The sequence below is a fragment of the Penaeus japonicus genome, unplaced genomic scaffold (genome assembly GCF_977035675.1).
Source record: "Penaeus japonicus unplaced genomic scaffold, GWHDUDI00000001_assembly GWHDUDI00000034, whole genome shotgun sequence".
NCBI lineage: Eukaryota > Metazoa > Arthropoda > Malacostraca > Decapoda > Penaeidae > Penaeus > Penaeus japonicus.
Genome location: NW_028234436.1, coordinates 25317432 through 25337431, shown reverse-complemented (window position 1 = coordinate 25337431; position 20000 = coordinate 25317432). Strand labels below are relative to the sequence as shown.

General features: G+C 38.9%; 3 protein-coding genes across 4 annotated transcripts in view; 2 read left to right on the top strand and 1 right to left on the bottom strand.

Annotated features, from left to right (window-relative positions):
- LOC122257483 (uncharacterized) overlaps window positions 1-16673 on the top strand; it is a 17592-nt gene extending 919 nt beyond the window's left edge. Inside the window, exons 1-2 of one of the 2 annotated variants that reach the window (XM_043022779.2) lie at window positions 4766-5046; window positions 13113-16673. In XM_043022779.2, the coding sequence (XP_042878713.2) occupies window positions 13148-15583 (2436 nt within the window). In that variant the 5' untranslated portion in view covers window positions 4766-5046; window positions 13113-13147 and the 3' untranslated portion in view covers window positions 15584-16673. Of the gene's footprint in view, window positions 1-4765; window positions 5047-13112 lie in introns of those variants that run through there. The other variant, XM_086530971.1, reaches the window with a different exon arrangement.
- On the top strand, window positions 10013-10748 carry LOC147467750 (uncharacterized). Its single transcript, XM_086531047.1, has 2 exons — window positions 10013-10339; window positions 10428-10748. The coding sequence occupies exons 1-2, from the start codon at window positions 10013-10015 to the stop codon at window positions 10746-10748; spliced, it is 648 nt and encodes a 215-aa protein (XP_086387173.1).
- Window positions 16485-20000, bottom strand: part of LOC122257481 (putative glutamate receptor) — a 23322-nt gene continuing 19806 nt past the window's right edge. The window contains exons 10-11 of the mRNA XM_086530972.1: window positions 19466-19713; window positions 16485-17906 (exon numbers count right to left, since the gene is read on the bottom strand). Of these exons, the coding sequence (XP_086387098.1) occupies window positions 17684-17906; window positions 19466-19713 (471 nt within the window). The 3' untranslated portion in view covers window positions 16485-17683. The remainder of the gene's footprint in view (window positions 17907-19465; window positions 19714-20000) is intronic.

Sequence of the window (20000 nt, the reverse complement as noted above, 5' to 3'; positions counted from 1 at the left end):
TGTGTGTGGGGGTGTGTGGGGGGGTGTGTGGTGGTTGGTGTGTATGTGTGTGTTGGTTGTGTTGTGTTGTTATTTGTATATTTGTATATTTATATATATATCTATTTTATTCTCCTCTCTCTATATATATAATCTTGTATATATTATATATATCTGTGTGTGGGTGTGTGTGGGTGTGTGTTTGAGTGTTTTTGTGTGGTGTTTGTTGGTGGTGTGGGGGGTGGGGGGTGAGTGGTGAGTGTGTTTTTGTGTGTGTGTGAGTGTGGGGTATTGTGTGTGTGTGTTGTGTGGGTGTGTGTGTGTTTGGTGTGGGGGGGGGGGGGGGGGGGGTGGGGGGGGGGGGGGGGGTGGGGGGGGGGGGTGTGGTTGTAGTGTGTGAGTGTGTGGGGTGGGGGTTTTGGGGTTTTGGGGGTTTTTGGGGGTTCGTGGGGGTGTTTGTGTGTGTGTGTGTGTGTGTGTTGTGGTGTGTGTGGTGTTGGGGGTGTGTGTGTGGGTGTGAGTGTGTTTTTGTGTGTGAGTGTGTGAGTGTGTGTTTTTTGTGTAAAGGGGGTGGGTGGGGGTTGAGTGTGTGTTTTTGTTGTGTTTGTGGTGTGTGTGTGAGTTTGTGTTTATGTGTTGTGTGTTGGGTTGTGTTAATAATAACATCCACAACACAACTTAACACAACAACACACACAACCCACCCCCCCCCCCCCCACCCCCCCCCCCCCCCACCCCCCCCCCCCCCCCTCCCCCCCCCCCCCCCCTTAAGTATGTTGTGTTTTAAATTTCAATTTTTCCCTATCTATCTTTTATCTATTTTACAAATCTATTTTCATCTTCTATCTTTAAAAATTTGTGTGTTGTTTTGTGGTGTGTGGGATATATTATATATATTTCTATATATATATATATACATTATTTATTTTTTTTTTTATAATTTATATATATATATTTATATATATATATATTATATATTATATTTTTTATATTTAATTTATTAATATGTGGTGTGTGGGGTGTGTGGGTGTGTGTTATTTATTTATTTTGATATTTTAATTTATATTTATAGATATAAATTTTATTTTATATTTTTTTTTATTTTTTTTTTTATATTGTGTGGGGTTTTTTTAATTTTAGGTATAATTATTTTAATATATTTATGTATATATTTTTTATTGTGTTTTTGGGGATTTGGTTGATTTAAAATTTTTTTTATTTATTAATTATCTTTCACACACCACACATACACACACACAAACAAACACTCCCCAAAACCCACCTCCCACACACCTTAAAAATTTTTTTTTTTTTTTTTAATTTTTGATGTTATATATAATATATATATATATATTATATATATATATTTATATGTATATGTATTATATATGTATAGATATATACATTATATATATAGATTATATATATTATTTTTATATATATTTATATAGAGATATTTCTTTTATATACATATAAACACACACATACTATATAGACTAGTTGTGATTATTTTTTTTTTTGTGTGTTTGTTATAAGTTAGAAATTATTTATACGTTATTTATTGATATATTTAGTTAGATATAGAGTATTTAGTTTTATTTACAATATATATGTGTGTGTGTGTTTGGTTTACTTCTGGATATTATATATATATAAATATATATATATATATATATCATTAATATATATATTAATATATATATATATGAATGGGGGTGATAGTGATTGTGTGTAGTGTGTGAATGTTCGTGTGTGTGTGATTGCAATCACAGTGTATAAAAGGTAATTTATATATATATATTATCGATATTATATATCGTTCATATATAATATAACATAAATTTAAAAAAAATATATATATAATTCCTATGTATATTATTATATGATTTATGAGATCTTGATAGTATAATCATCCAATAAATGAAAAAAAACATATTGGGATTAGTATATAGTCGTTACATAATAACAATATATATTGAATATATCAAAAAGATGATATTTATATATATTATATTTTAGTGATAAAATTATATTGATATAAATACAATCAATACAGACTAACACTCCACACACATCACACACACACACCGACCACACAGTATATTATATATATAGTGATTGTATAGCTACTATATATTATTATGGTTTACACTATTATATATATATATTATATGATAATTGTGTGATTATATATTGTAAGTATAGTATAATAAACTAAATAGAATATATATTATAAATATATATATATGTATATATATATTATATAATTATATCTTAGTATATATGGTGTGTGGTTGTGGTTCTTGTGTGTGTTGTGTTGAAGTGTGTGTGAGTACTGTTGTGTGTTGTGTGATTTGGTGAGTAATGTGTGTGTGTATTGTTAGTATATATAAATAAATAAACTATATATCAATATATATTTCATATATTAATATATATTATATATTATTATTCTAGTATTTATACTATATTACATATATATGATAATAAAATTATGTATATGTTTTTTATATAGTTCCCCCCCCCCCCCATATATAATAAATCATATTATATATATATATATATACTATATATATATATTATATATATGACTATCTCATATACTGTATATATATTAATATCAGTGAAAATGTTATATTATTATTATATATTTAGATTAATATTTATATAATATATAAAATATATTTAAACTATCCATATAAATGTATATACATGCTTATACATATACTAAATTTATCAGTACATGAATATACATATATATACATAATTACATAGACATATATATATTATATTTATATATATATATATTATATACTATATATATACTGTAGGCGATATATAATCTTTATATTATAAATACATACACACACACACACACTAACACACACACACACACACACAACACAGCACTAAACAAACCACACACATATTTTATTAGATATATATATATTATATTATTCTACTATATATATATATATATATATATATATATATATATATCAAATATATAACTTTTATGAATATATATGAGTATATCTGTATTTAGATATTGAGCATATAATATATATATATTTAATATATATTGATATATATATATATATATGAGTAATATATATATATATATATTCTTTGTAGATATATGTGTGTGTGTGTGCTGTGTGTGTGTGTGTCGATTGTGTGTGTGTGTGGGTTTGTGTATATCAAATATATATATATATATATATATTATAAATAAATATATATATATTTATATATATATATTTATATACTATACATATATATATTAATATATATATATAACTAATTTGTTATATACTATATATATATATATTGTATGTATAATATATATACATATATATATACTATATATATGACTATATATATATTATGATATATATGCATTTAGTAAGATATCATGTATTATGTTCTTTCAACTATATATATATATATATAATGATTATATAGTATATATTGATACTTCATATATATATATATTTATATATATATATATATATTGATTATATAATATTATATATTATATGCTTATTATATATGTATATATAGTATATATATATATTAGTGATTATATATATATATATTATATCTATATATATATTAATTATATGTGTGTGTGTTGTGTTGTTGTGGTGTTTTGGTTGAGTGTGTGTGTATGTATGTAAATTTATATTTACATATATATATATATTATGATATAAAATATATATATTAAATATAACCTATATCGCTGTATTTTTAAGTATATTTTTGTATATATATATAATAAGTTATTAAATCATATATATTCATATATATTTGTATATATATATATATATATATACATATATATGTATGTATGTATATATATATAAGTATATATATATATATATATATGAATAGATAGATAGATAAATAGATATATAGGTAGATAGATAGAAAATGCATACATGGAGTGAATCAGAGAGACTTTGACAAGTTTATTGAGAAAAGGGGAGAGCGAGAGAAAGAGACAGAGAGAGACAGAGAGAGGGAGAGAGAGAGAGAGAGAGAGAGAGAGACAGAGATAGAGACAGAGAGACAGAGACAGAGAGACAGAGACAGAGACAGAGAGAGAGAGAGAGTGTGAGACAACGTTGAAGCCACGTGGAGACATAAGATTACCACGTGGTCATGATGCTATAAAAACGAACTAGCTCTCAAAAGGGGGGTGGGCCATAAAAAACAATTAAAAAAATATCCTCTTGCGCGATAGCGACCTAGCGTGCATGGTCATTTGTTCCGGGCATTTCTCCACGCCCTTCGATCACTTCCACTCTAGCCTCGGCGAAGGCGCCGGGAGGTTTGTCTAGTGATCTGTCTCGTCCGCGAGACACGCGCCTAAGCAGCGAACAGAAGACATCAGAACGCATCTGGAGTACTCCTGTAATTATTTATATTTCAAAACCGTGCCGACATTCACCAATAAAGGAGTCAAGAATACCCAGATCTTTGGCTTCCAAAATATCCTTTTGTGAGCACATCTAACAGAAGAGAGAGCACAGAGATTCCGCTTGCGAGACAGAGGAGACAAAGACAGATGTAGAGGGAGAGAGCGAGAGAGGTAGAAAGAAAGGAAAACAAAAACAAAAAACCCCCCGCGGGGGAGGGTGGCTGAAGGGAGGTTTTGATAACCAACAAATTCTCGTAACCCTATCACTTTGTCTTATCTTTTGTGCAAGTGCTGACCATGTTGACGTAATACATCCTGCCATATCACACCGCTGATAAAGTCCCCATTGATGAACAGTGGTAAACAGTAATCGAAATAGCCGTCTGGTTAGCTCATTGGTAGCGTGTCGACTTCACATCTCCGTGGTCGGCAGATCGAGCCCCGCCCAAGCTCGTGAGCTTCCACTGTCACCTGGCGGTTATTGATGTAGCTGGGCACTGCATTGGGTAAGGACCAAGCTCAGATTGAGTCAACACTCGTTGGCATCTGCTCCCAAATCTGGCTTATCCTTGTAATCGAAATCAGTTCATCGCGAGACAGCGTTGTAGAAGAAGCTGCCTGGCTGGATATTCGTGTAAAAGGTATATTAAAACAAGACGTTGGAGTCTATGAAACTGATATTATTTTCTCTTTTTTTTGTGATGTTCTATTGCATTTATTTATTTCAGTTTATTAGTTTTCTTTTTTTTTTCTATCTTGTATGCCGTTAGTATTATTTATTTTAGTTATATCCTCCTGATTCGCTAAATACTGCCATTTCCACGGAATTTGTAAGTCATTGTGGTCGCCATATCATGGGATGATTTGTCCATATTTTTCATTATTTACACATCCTGTTCAATCAGTGATAGTACTTGGTACGTATGAAGGTATATATTTATATGGAGTGACTGAAAGCTTATAGTGCTTATAACACCTGTAACTTCGTAAGCAATAAATTTGAATTTCCCTCCTATGGCGGTGCTGCCATCTGTAGACGGATGGGAGAAGTATGGACTTAATAGTTGTGAACATTTGTGCAAGCAGTCAGTTGATTTTGGGATTTCATGTGGTGTTTTTTTGTAAGGATTATACCAGTTTCATTACATTGTCAGCACCGGAGAAGGCCCAGAAACTTTGGGACCGTTTCATATAATAAAGCACCAGGAGATAGAAAACGTTTGTGTCATTGTCTGGCATTGTTTATACCATTATAATAAGCAAGCAACAGCCTGGAGGTATACTCCCTAACAACCTAAGTGTGTTATAGTCCAAGTAAAGTTTGAGCAGTGGAAAAAGAAGTTTAATTGATACAGAATAGGTATATGAGTGCCCAAATAAGCAAGTCTAAGGCAGGCCTATGCATGGAGAGGAAATAATCACCAAGGAGATAGAGCTGACACTAACAACCAGGATGAGGTAGTTGATGCCAAGAGGAGGGCGCAGCAGAGCCAAGGGACTTTACTAACCAAGACAGATGGGCATCATTGAGCAAGCTGGACCACATGACAGCAAGGAATATTATTAGGTAAAAGAAGGGAAAAATGGGATGCCTTTTCAGAGTCATAGAGAGGTTTGAGGTGGTACTCACACTGAACTCTGGGCTTATGACGGATGAACAAAGGAACGTTTAGAAGCTGAACTGTACAGTCTGAGATGCTATGGGGTCAGGTGATAGACTTCCAGGTTGCTTGAACAATTGGATTGCCCAATGGAGGAGGATGGGGAAGGTTTATAAGGTGACGGAGAGTACCAAGAGAAAGAGGAAATGATTTTGCTGGACCCGCATGTTACAACCCGACAAGGCTCAATTGACTCATGCAGGCACTGTGTGAAATGTACCTGGAGGAAAACACAAGGCCTAGAAAGAGAAGTATTGAGGAATTATCTAAGAATGCAGCAGACTGGAAATACAAGGAACCGCCCGCAACTAACTACTACAAAAGGAGAGGAGGCTAAGCATTTCGAGTTGGAGAAGTCAGAAAGATGGGAGAGCGAATGATTCGATCGCCTGATAGCCTGAGGAGGGAGCGACACCAAAACGATGGGAGGAGCAGAAGAAGTTAATAGAAGAACTTCAATCCTACTAAAACGAGATGGGAACGTCAGCTGGATACTGAAGGGTTTGGTCTCATGCACAACGCAAACTACACCAATGGTATACACGAGGGGTACACCCAGAAGCAAACAGTCAGAGTGTTCCACTAATTCGCGAGAGTAACACACTGAGAGACGCATAATGAAAAAACGTCTCAAGGCCATCTGGGAGCCTCCGCATATTCCATTAGAAGATCAGAAAGGGAAAGCTGAGCTTCTCACGTCGATTGCATTAAAGGTGGTTGGCTCGAATTTGTCAAGAGTTCAGCAGCAGTCTAGGTAGAGATCCCTACAGGTTCCTAGAGGAGAACTTTCAGACATTATGAGTGGGGATGATGAACTAGAGTAACTGGCCACATTCATTCAGGTCCTTTAAAAGACACCATTGATGTTTATCCATTCCTGCAGCCCAGAAGATCTAGCCTGTTTGAGAAGATACTGCAAAGGACGAGGACGGCACTTGCTTTGAAAAGCACCTCGTACTTTAAGAAACCGAGGAAGGGTACAAAAAGAGCCTGGAAATCTAGAAGAGAGATTTGGAAACCCCCTACAATATCAATGTGAGTGGGTTGAGAAAAGGTTACAGTAGGTCAGATGTAAGGGGTAGCATTTGATTCTTAGAGAGTATTCTGATGAACTCAAACTGTTTGTTTAGTCTCTCACGGAGATGAAACTCTCGAAATTTAGCCAGTTGGAAAGTGGAGACAACATGCTCAAATAGTGGAAAAGTTGCCATATTAACCTGCAGATCGAGTTGGGTAAAAAGCCAACCATGGAGATTCGGTCCAGATTACAGAAGAGGAGCGGAGATTCGAAGAACTTGTGAGATTATCTCCAATGTGCTGATGAGGCTTCTGACCCTGTTTTTGGAAAATTAGTCAACAGAGATCACAAAAGGGACAAGGAAAAGAGTCAGCAGAACAGGCCTCAAAGGAGTACAGCCTGGAAGTTTTGTCTACAATTTTACATCGCTCACAGAGGACAAAGCAGGAATCTATACCAGAAAGTAAAGAAGCCATGGCAGGAAAATGTCCCTGCTTGTGGACAAGGTGCACTACCGTGATACGATGTTCACGCTTCAAGGCCATGAAAATCAAGGACCGCTGGAATCTTGTTATGTCCAAAGGTCTGTGAGTGACATTGTTTTGCAGCAGGACACATAGGAAAGGAGTTTGCTCCCCGAAACTTTATATTGTAGTAGTATAAGGTTGTGGGAAAGGAAGCACAATAATTATCTTCATCTGCCAAGTAGAAGACCAGATGGAGGTGATACCCACATGGAAAACACGCACATGTACCTTGTAGTTCAGTGACATCAGCAATGAGCCCAGATTCCTCAGAATCCCAATGTGAACCCCAAAAGTAAGCAGAATTTTATTTAAGCAGCCATGGCGCTCGGAAAGCTGGCCCTACCAATAGTGCCAGCCAGAGTTAGGTGTCTTGATACGAGTTGCCATTGTTGACACCTATGCGATGTTGTGACCCTGGGACAAACACCACCATATTGCTCAGAGGAGTTATGTGGAAATGCTCGTAGTAAGAGCCAGAGGTGTGAACCCGTCATATGGAACTAACTACATTGCCCAGACAAAGGGGGAATGCTTGTAGAGTCCCACAATCATCACACTTCTTGTGACAGACGTTGGTGATACTCAGGAACCTTACTGCATACCAGAAGTGACTGTCAGGCCCACGCTGAACATAGACCTGTTCGGGTTCTGTCAAACCGATGTTGAAATTCAGAGGTGGGCCACACCTGAAAAAACCTGGGAGATACTGAGCTAGAGGTTGATCAAGTACACAGATCGGGAGGATAGTGTGCATATCTTTTGCTGCTGATGAAGCAGGGAGGAAAAAGGGGGAACCAGGGGAATTTTGCATTCACACACCACTGGGCCTGGGCCATAAATGGGCCAATTGATCCATTCAGACAAAGTGAGATCTAATAAGCCATTTTTGTACAGTATTTTCTCATATGGAAAGCAACCTGAATTTAAGTTATGGGACCTAGAAGTGAGTCAACTCTGAAGATTCTGGAATGTCTAGAAAGACCAAAAGATCTTAGAGACATGGGACAGAAAATGACATTAGATAAATGAACAGTTTTATACCTTTGAGATATTCCTTTTAAGGACAGAAACACCTTACCTACCTAACAATTACAACTTGGCAGAAAGACGCTTAAGGATGTTGGGGGAAGCGCCTAGACAAAGATGTAAATCTTAACGAAATACACAGGAGTGAATCCACAACTAATTCTTGAAAACACATCACACAACAAACCATACACACGTTGGGGGGGGGATATGTCTGAAGAGGTGCCTCTAGAAAAGAAATGAATAGAGCTGATGGTAAGGTATGGTACTTGCCACATCACCCAATCAACAATCCAAAGAAACCTGACCAAAAATTAGGGTTGTTTTTGACTGTGCTTGCGCAAGGTTTGGAGGATCATCCTTGAACGAGGCCATGTGTGTTCCAAGGTAGACAGATTTGGCTAACAAACTGGTAGGAGTCTCTGTTGAGGTTTAGGGAAGGGAGCCCATTGCCTTTATGGGCAGAAGATCTGAAGTCAATGTTCCACAGGTGAAGGTGACGCCAGATGACCGGGATGTGTTTTGCGCTTTCTGTTGGTTCTCAGGAAGATGAACAGGAGGACCTATCTGTGACATATAGTCGGTCCATGACATCTCATCTTTTTGGCTGGAGCATGTGGAGCCCAGCTGTGCAAACTTACGCACCTCCAGAAAGTGACCAGAGAATTTAAAGAAGAATTTCTCATGATGTGTCTTTAAAACACTGTTCTACGTAAATTTTTATGTGGGATGATCCTGCCTGAAATCTGTAAACGACCACCTTGGAGATTGCAGTAACCCCTTGCAAATCAGTATAATGCACACTGTTGATCTCAAGAGAGGTTTTCACTTGACAACAGTATGTTTCCACTCAAAAGAGTTATTGAATAGCTCAACAAGGATGAGTGGGGAAAATCTTTTCATTATATCCTTGGACATTAACTTGGATAAATCTCCCACAGAACGTGCATTGGGCATCTTTGGGACATCGAGTCTGACATTTCAAATTTGACATGCATGTTAAAAACAAACAAGGACCAAGAGAGGAGTCCTGAGCACTCTCAGCACGTGTCCTCAGTATATGACCCTTTTGGCTGTTTAAGTATTTGTGCTGCAGGCAAGAAGACTGTTCCAGCAATTATGTCGACTGGAGAGGGGCTGGGATGAGCCTTTGCCAAAGGACTTGGAGGAACAATGGGGCCGGTGGCTAAATGATCTGCCTGTCATTAAGGGCTTCAGCATTCCTAGATGTGTCATGCTCATTGACAAACCTGTTAAAACATTTCAATTACACCATTTTTCAGATGCTTCTGAATATGGTTATGGAGCTGTTTCATATCTGCTGACCAATTTTGAAGAGCAGACAGTCTCTGTCCATTTTAATAGGTTTTGAAGTATGGGTGGGGGGGTGGGTCGGGTGTGTTGTGTTTGTGGTGGTGGCAAAATCCAGACTTGCACCTCTGAAGGGCTCACCATTCCACGCCTAGAGTTAGCCGGAGCACTAGAAGCAGTAAGATTGGACAAGCTCCTGCAGGAAGAGCTGGAGATGCCCCTGGAAGAATCAGTTTATTGGAGAGACACTTCCGTTGTGTTGTGGTACCTAAATGGGAAGAGGTTCCAGACCTATGTAGCTAACAGAGTGGCCAAGATTCTAGATCATACCACACTAACCCAATGGAGACATGGAGATGATGCATCAAGAGGGATGATGGCAGACGACCTGGTTTGTAATGAGCGCTGGAGTAAAGGGCCAGGTTTCCTGTACCAGAAAGGATCCTGTTGACCTTGACAGCCTGCCTTTAACTGTACAGAACTGGAGAATCTTGCTGACGCAAGCCATCCCAGTAGTATATATCACCAAGGTTGAAGAACATACTAGCAGACTTCTGAGCTACTATTCTTCCTGGCACCACATGAAGAAAGCAGAAGCTTGGTTTCTGAGACTACGCCTGGTGCTTCGTATGAAGTCACATCAGAAGGGACCACTGGTAGCAGATGAGTTGAGAACTGCTGGAGAGGCCATCATAAGACATGCACTGAAGATGCTCCAAGATGACAAAAAGACACAGCTTGGTAAGCTAAACCCCAAGAAATCGTCCTCAGGCCTGCTGTTAGTTGGAGAGGACGATTAACGAACTCCAAAGTGCGGAGGAAAGTACCAAGCACCAGATGAATTTACTACCTTATGAGCACCAGTTTCTAGGCTCATAAGTTACAGCTCGGAAGATTATCACCAGAAAGCAGGTCAGTTTCATGTTCGGAGTAGAGCGGGGATACTGGCCAGATACCAGAAGGTACTACTGGATAGCTCAAAGGAAAGAAAACTGGTAAAGAAGGTAGTTTCACAGGGTGCCCTTACCTGCAGAAAGTTGAGAGAGGTCTGAAGACTGAAATCCAACAAATGGTTATTCTAACCTACCCAAAAATCAAGGGTTCTTATACACATTTGGAGCCACCTTTCACTAGGGTAGGAGTGGTTCTACTGTTTATCGTGTGTGTCCTGCTTTATGGTAAAGAGGGACGCTCTGAAGTTAAGAGGTTTTTTAGGCGTGTATTATGGTGTATGTTATTTTCACTTGCCTCTCTGATCAGAGCCTGTACAACCAATTGAAGTAAGCAAATACCTATAGACACAAACTAGCTTTATAAGCTTTATCAATGCGTCTGGAGAGGTTGCATGGCCAGAAGAGGGGAGCCCAAGAAATCTGGTTCTGATAATGGTACTAACTTTGGATGGAAGCCACAGCAAGAGAACTACGCCTGCCATGACAGGAATGGAACCGAAGAACCAGATCCATGAACATTGGTTGAAGAAGGAAATCACTTGGAAATTTAACCCCTGGAGCCTCTACATGGAGTGGCGTCCTGGGGAGGGAGACAAATACGAACCATCAGAGCTGTTTTTTGGGCAGGGTGTAGTTTAAGCAACAGACTATTAGATGATGACACCTTAGTGACGCTCATGATTGACAGTTGGTTAGAGGGCATAGTGATGTAGTAGGCCATAATCACAAAACTTCTGATTCTGATGATCCTAGAGATGACAGACCTCTAACACCCAGAATCACTTACTGATGCTGAGGTTCAGGTCCCATGCACCTCCTGTCTGGAAAGTTTGAGAGCATGTGGGATATATATCGTCGCCCGATGGATAAGTCCAGGTGCAGTACTGGCAGATATCTTCCTGGCACGAGATGGATTCGAGAATATCTTCCTACTCTACTGCCAAGAGCGTCAAAAGTGGCTCACACAAGACCTGTAGATCTCAAGATAGGAGACTTGGTGTGATGAAGCAAGATAACATACCCCGGAATACTGTAGGCCGCATTAGCGTGATTGATAAACAGAGACTTATAAAAGTTATTGATGGTTTAGTGTCCGCTCTGTAAAGGTCAGGTACAGCAAATAGGTACCTATGAGAGGTGCCCATCACCAAACTTGTGGATGTGTCTAAGAGAAAGATTGCCAGTTCACTTGGACATCAGGCCAAAATGTTCCTAGATTTTTTTTAGAGAAAAGGGTGATGAGTGTACCTGTAGGTTCGGATTCTCGCTGTCCTTCTAAAGAACATAGACTCACAACATTGACAAAGTTAAAGTACAAGAGATATACCATTTGGGAAAACTTTGAGTTTTTTTATTGATGTGTGGTTTTTTGTTTTTACCCTTTTAGTTTTTGTTTGTTTTTTTCGTTGTTTCGTGGGATTCTGATGAGTCATGTTATACTCAAAATACCTATGTTTTTGGTACATCGTTGGAAATGTGATTTAATTTGATACTGTTAAATGTCTACCTCTAGAATCTCTCAGGTGTTGGTTCACTCTGTTTTTTTCTTGTAAATGAACACAAGATGTTAGGTGCACTTTGGGGCCGAGGATTGTATAACACCTGTGTAACTTCGTTAGCTTAGACAGCAATAATTTTGGGGAAAATTTTTCCCTCTATGGCGGTGCTGCCATCTGTAGACGGATGGGAGAAGTTATGGATGAGTGAAACATGTGCTCGCAGTCAGGATTGATTTTTGTTAGATTTCCATGTGGTTTTGAAGAGGAGAATTTTGATATACCAGTGTGTTCATTACATCTGTCAGAAACAGGATGAGTGAAGGCTCAGAAATACCTCTTGGATACCGTTTCCATATAAAATAAAGCACCAGGAAGAAGAACCGTCGAGGCTGTCATTGTCTGGCATTTAGTTTATACCATTAGTATATCAAGCAAGCTCACACCAGGAGGTATACTCTCCCTTCAACTCGTAAGTAGAGTTTATAGTGCTCGCTTCGTGAACTAGCGAACATACTTGTATTTAATGATTACTTTAATGTTATTTTAATTGTTGTCATTATGATTATCATTACATATCATTATTATTTATTATTAAGTATCATAATTGTCATATAAGACACACATACTCTCTCTCTCTTTTTGTCTCTTTCTCACTCTCTCACTCTCATTGTTTGTGCTTGTGTGCTTTATTCCATCTTTATCTCTTTGCCAGATCCCTCGCTGGACCGAGTCTAAAGACCCATCAAGATGGAGCCCGACACCACCCTGGGCGACTCAAGCCTCATACCAGTCCCTGAGCCGCTGACCATCAAGGTCATCCCTTGCACCGAGACCCAAGGTCCACCGGAAGCCTACAGGAATCAGTCCAACCCTCGAGGCGCCCTTCTTGTCGCCAACTACAGCTCCTTCGACAGTCCTGACAGTAAACCCCGACTGGGCTCGGAGGCAGACGCTGAACACATCACGGAACTGTTCCGGCAAATAGGATACGAGAACACGAAGACGATCGTTGATGCCACGAAGCAGGACACGGGGAAGGCGCTCCTCCAGTTCAGAGACGAGAAGATCCACGCCGAGGTCGACTCCCTTGTGGTGGTGTTCATGAGCCACGGGGCGGAGGAATACATGTGCACGACAGATGGAGAGATTATTTATGATCAGGAGGTCATCGAGTATTTCAACGACGTCAACTGCCCCGCGCTCAAAGGGAAGCCAAAATATTTCATCTTCCAGCATTGCCGAGGGAAGAAGGAACACATAGTGATTGCGAACAAGGTGATCGATTCCAAAGTAATAAGAAAAAGTTCGGTGCCTCAGAAGAGGAGTCGAAGGGAATTGTCCGACGTCTATGTCTGTTATTCCACCCTCCCTGGCTTTGTGTCTTATAGGTATGATGTCCGCGGATCTCCTTATATCGACAGAATCTGCAGAGTGTTCATGGAGGAAGCTCATCGCAAGGAGATCGACACGCTCATGAAGCGAGTGGAGAAGGCGATGCCAGAGGCCCAACCCACAGAAATACGAAGGCTGGGATTCAAGTCAGATTTTTATTTCAACCCATGCTCTCCGAGAGAAAATGCATTATCAGTCACATGCAGTGATGCCATGGAGACGGAAGAAAACATATATGAGACCACAAGCTCACCGAGGGGCCATGTCCTCATCATCAACAACCTCGGAGGATGTCAGCAGGATGTCCAGAAACTACACGATATCTTCACTAGACTCGGATATAACGTCCTACCGCCACGTGAAAATCTGACGAAGGAGGAAATGGAGGAAGTGTTCTGCACATTTTCTCAGACACCACAATATGACTCGGCAGTAGTTATATTCTACGGGAAAGGGTTTGAGGATTGCATAATGTCAAATGACGGCAAGATAACAACTTTCCAGGAACTCGTGCAGACATTTAATGATGTGAACTGCCCGAGTCTCTCCGGGAGGCCAAAGTTATTCTTCATAAATACAGTTTTTACTGATGACATCCAGCAAGACGAGGTAGAAGCCGCTCACACAGAATGTGCTACTAGGCACAGTTACCGGAGAGATATTGTGGGACAGGCTGGGCTGAGCACCGACGGCACCAACGACGGCACCACCGACCTAGACATGGCACATAGCACGATGCCTGTTCCTGCTGAGCGCGACATGTATCTGCTAAGCGTGGAAGTGGATGGAGAATGCAAGCACGGCTCGTTGTTAACAGAAGCAATGTACCAAGTTCTTATCCGGTTTGCGAACAGCAAAGAACTCATGGCGCTCACCAAGCTGATTCTGCAAACGCTGGACAATCTACAGCAAGGGAATGGAGTCGAGGAGCGGTATCACCACGAGGTTAGAACCTACAGATTCCAGCGCGATTACTACTTCAACCCTCCCAAATTTATCCCAATCCCCGACACTCCGACCAAGCCCCGGGAACTGAAAATACCAAAGGTCTGTTTCCCCAAAAAGATTAACGTGAGGCAAGTGAAACAACCCAAAAATACCCATTCTGACTACAGGAACTGGTCGAGACCTCACGGCCTGGCCCTCATCATTTCCTTTGAGAAATATGAGAGTGAAGACCTGCCGAATTGCCCCTGGCGCCAAAATGTTGCTAATATGTTGTCAGAGCTTTATAGTGGCTTGGGTTACAGGACAGAGATATGTAATAATCCAACCATCGCTGAGGCCAAGGCCCGCCTGGAAGAATTTTCCAATAGAGGAGAGCATTTAAACCTTGATTCATTATTTGTCACCATCTTAGGACTTGCACGAGACTGGGACAGCTTCTACTGTGCTGATGGGAAGCCTCTTCACTTATCGGATGTCTACTCATACTTCACGGAATACTCCTGTCCAGCTCTGAAAGGGAAGCCCAAGTTGTTCTTCCTCCACATGACTGAATTGGAGGAACAGAAAAAGCCTTACGAATCCCAAAGGGAGTTGAAAGATACCTTTGTTGTGCGCCTTGCAACTAAGGTGTCTGGAACTGGTGACCACCCGGTCGCTGGCTTACTTGCATGGCGGAAAGCCCTGGAGGAACACGCCCACGATACTCACCTGGAGAGTCTGATTAGCAAGGCGGAAATGTACCTGCATGACGGTGCCTCAAGTAACACCGTATCCAACGAACACTTTGCTCGTGAGGTATACGGTGCTCCAGGAAAACTCTTTTTCAATCCAAGCAAAGTGTAAAAGTTTTCCTTCAACTTTGCTGGCGATGGATCTCACAGTAGCGATAAGTGGATGGTGTTGGACTGAAATTGGATTGAAAATTATATGTATTGTTGTGCGTTGGCCGTTAATCTTTCTTCACTATTTGGACTTGTTAGAACCAGTCGTCCAGGAGTGTGCCAAGCGTTGTTAAATGATGATTTTATTGATTATTCTATTCAAAATAGGATCGATCTCGGAGGATATTCAGGATATTCAGAGCCTCATGACAGTACAGTAAATACGTGATGGAAGGACCGGGTTTGATTATATGGGACAAAATTATTCTCAGACTGATGATGATATACTTACACATATATATATATGTAAGTGTGTGTATGTTTGTATGTTTATACGTTTATATATATGTTATATATGATATATTATATATAAAAAAAAAATATATATATATTACATACATACATATATATGTGTGTATATATATATATATATATACATACATTACATATACATATATATATATATATATATAAAATATATATATATATATATATATATATATATATATATATATATATATACATACACAAACACACACACACACACACACAACACACATATTATATATATATATATATATATATAATATATATATATATATATATATATATATATAATATATTATATATATATATGTATGTATGTATATATATATATAATATAATATATATATATATATATATAATATATATATATATACATATATATATATACATCTAAATATCAAATACATACACACACACACACACACACACACACACACACACATATATATATATATATATATATATATATATATATATATATATATAGATAGATAGATAGATAGATAGATAGATATGTGTGTGTGTGTATGTGTGGCACAATAAGATATTCAGATTTAATCATATGATACTTAAACACTTGGCACCAACCGCATTCTACCAAAACACGAGAAAGTAATCTCTCTTTTGTAAAATAATGTTTATGACTTGTGACACGATGTTGACAGTTTACATACATATGCATGTGAATGTTTCTTTATGTATTTATTTAATAAACAGTAAGATTTTGCTGACACTGAAATGCCATTCCTATGTGTAGTCGTGATAAAGAGGATTTTTTTTATGATAAAGAGAAAAAAGGTATTATTTTTGATAAAGATATTTTTGTCGTGATAAAGAGATTTTTTTTTTATTAAATATTTATGCAACACAAAATCGATGTACATGATTTGTTAATTGTAAAGTCAATGTTAATAGTGTTGATCGTAATGATGATGATATTAATAATGATATCGAAAACAATATAACAATGATAATGATAACATTAACAATGATACTAATAAAGATGATGGTTATGATAATGCTAATGATAATAATGATCATAATAATGATACTACTACTACTAATACTGGTAATAATAATTAAAATAAATCATAAATGGAATTTATAACAGTGTTAATGATAATAACAATACGAATAATGACAATAATGCGACAATAATGAAAATACTTATCACTATTATTACAACAAAATAATAATAATGACAGCGATAATGATAATAACAATATTAATAATCGCAATGAACTCCATCGATTACACAATTAAGCGGCCATATTAAACATAACTCCAGTGTCAACATATTCACTGTTAATGATAAAAATGTTATTTTCAAGCACACACTGAGATAAAACAGCTGTATCTGAGTGTACGATCTATTTCACCTTTCTGGACAGATAACATAAGAGTGGCATTAGCATGGCCATTCGTGTCCTCTTTTTTAGTACGTCAGGCCATCTCCTTAGCCCTTCTTACAGGGTATAATAAGGGTGATATTGGCATTGTCAAGTTTCGTGAAGCATCCTGTTTTCTATTCGGGTATGATAAGGGCGATAATAGCATCAAAATTACCGAAGACCATAATAAAAGTGATATAAGCATCTTTCTGGATTTCCGGAAACCATTCCTCTCATTCGCCCTTCGACATCAACAAAATAAGAACGATATTCGCATGTTTCCGAATCCCCGTGGACACTGCTTCTTCGAATCGCCCTTCCGGCCGCGCGGCAGAAGAGCGAGATTAGCCCTTTCTCATGCCCTCGCTGGCCCACCTCCTTCGGATCGTCCTTTCGCCCAGGAGGCATAAGAGCGACGACAGCATGGCCACCCCCAGCATGAGGAAGGGCGTAGCGACTGTGGCCAAGCGGATGGCCTCGCTCTCCACGTGACTGCAGTCGGGCAGGACGGGGGAAAAACGCCGCTCCCATCGTGACAAGAGGCCTGTTGATCTCATCTGCAATATGCTGTGACAAACACGAAGGGGAAAAAAAAAACATTGACGGATTGTGGATGAAAAGAGACGAAGGAGTATGGAAAGAGGGTGAAAGGGGGAGTGGGAGGGTGAAAGGGGGGGTGGGGGCTGGGAGGGTGAAAGGAGGGGGATGGGAGGGTGGGAGGGGGGGTGGGAGGGTGGGAGGGAGGGAGTGGGAGGGGTGGGAGGGAGGGAGTAAGAAAAAGGAAGAGAAAAAAAGAGGAAATGAACGGAGAGAAGAAATTATATATAATCATATATGGAAACGTGATTATTATCCACTCTTTCGCTTTTCCTGGAAACTGTGTCTAACATAAGCAGACAAGTGAATCATTGTTGATAATGGAACTGTCGTTATCAAACATATACAAAGATAAAACGGCTTTATCGAACACTCATATGAAGAGCATTTCCTGTAGAAATTCTCAACAGAATGTTCATTTCACTTTTCTAGCAAGGGGACAATAATAATAATAGTCATTTAAGGATAACAACGAGATATAAAATTTGAAACGAAACATTAAACTGGTATGTTTGTTCCTGTGTCAAAACAACAACAGCAAAATGGAAAATATAACTTTCTTTGAAATAAAGAGATAAAGATATATTTTATTAGCTGTGTGCCAAAGCAACAACAGCAAAATGGAAAATATAACTTTCTTTGAAGCGAAATACTGAATCAGAAATAAAGATATCTTTTATTAGCTGTTTCTGTGTGTCAATCTCATCTATGCAAAATGGAAAAAACATTGATGTAAACAAAGCTAGTGTGAATGAAAACAAAATACTGTTTTATTGCATGTTTTTTTTTTCAATATTTTCGCGTTTGTATTTTTTTAACCTCATAATCAAGAGGTGATTATATCTTAATAAAGACGATGAATATTTGAGATGATACCCGTTATTGAGATGATGATAATCATAATAACGACAATGATAATCATATTAATAACAGCAATGACATCAATAAAAATATAACTATGACAACAGTAAGAAAAACATTGAAATTATCAATATCATAGTATTAACAATAATATTAATGATTATGTGATGACGAGGATTAAGAAAATGGCAATGTCAAATGATGATGAAGAGGGTGATGATCAGGAATAAGAATCTCACTAATATACCTCATTCAACATTGCTCACATGAAAATGGAATGATGATGGTGATGATGATGGTGGTGGTGGTGATGATGATGGTGGTGGTGATGATGATGGTGGTGGTGATGATGATGGTAATAATGATGATGATGGTGGTGGTGGTGGTGATGATAATGATGGTGGTGGTGGTGATGATGATGGTGGTGATGATGATGATAAAGATTATGATGATGATGGTGATGATTGTGATGGTGGTGGTGGTGATTATGATGGTGGTGGTGATGATGGTGGTGATGATGATTATGGTGATGGTGGTGGGGATGATGATGAAGATGAAGATGAAGATAAAGATGATGATAATGACAACGACCACAACCACCACCACCATAACCACCACAACGACACGACCAGCAAGCACCACCCACCGGCCTTCACTCCGTCACTCACAGGTGGTTGAACAAGGGCACGAGCGGCGAGCCCTTCCTGACGGCGAAGGCGCTGAGGGAGGGGAAGTAGGCCAGGGGCAGGATGGCCAGCCGGCAGTCCTGGCCGTGGTTGTCCCTCAGGTAGGACACGGCGTCGAGGAACACGTACGAATCCTGCAGGACGCGCGCCATGGCCTCCTGGCGGCTCGCGGGCAGGGACTCGTCGGCGCTCGATTGCCACACGCGCTGGTAGGCGGGGTCGGCCGAGTTCTGCAAGGCGGGGTCACGTTGCAGGGGGATGGGGGTCATGTTGTAAGGGGGATGGGGGTCATGTTGTAAGGGGGATGGGGGTCATGTTGTAAGGGGATGGAGGTCATGTTGTAAGGGGGATGGAGGTCATGTTGCAGGGGGGTGGGGGTCATGTTGTAGGGGGGTGGGGGTCATGTTGTAAGGGGATGGAGGTCATGTTGCAGGGGGGTGGGGGTCATGTTGTAGGGGGGTGGGGGTCATGTTGTAAGGGGGATGGGGGTCATGTTGTAAGGGGATGGAGGTCATGT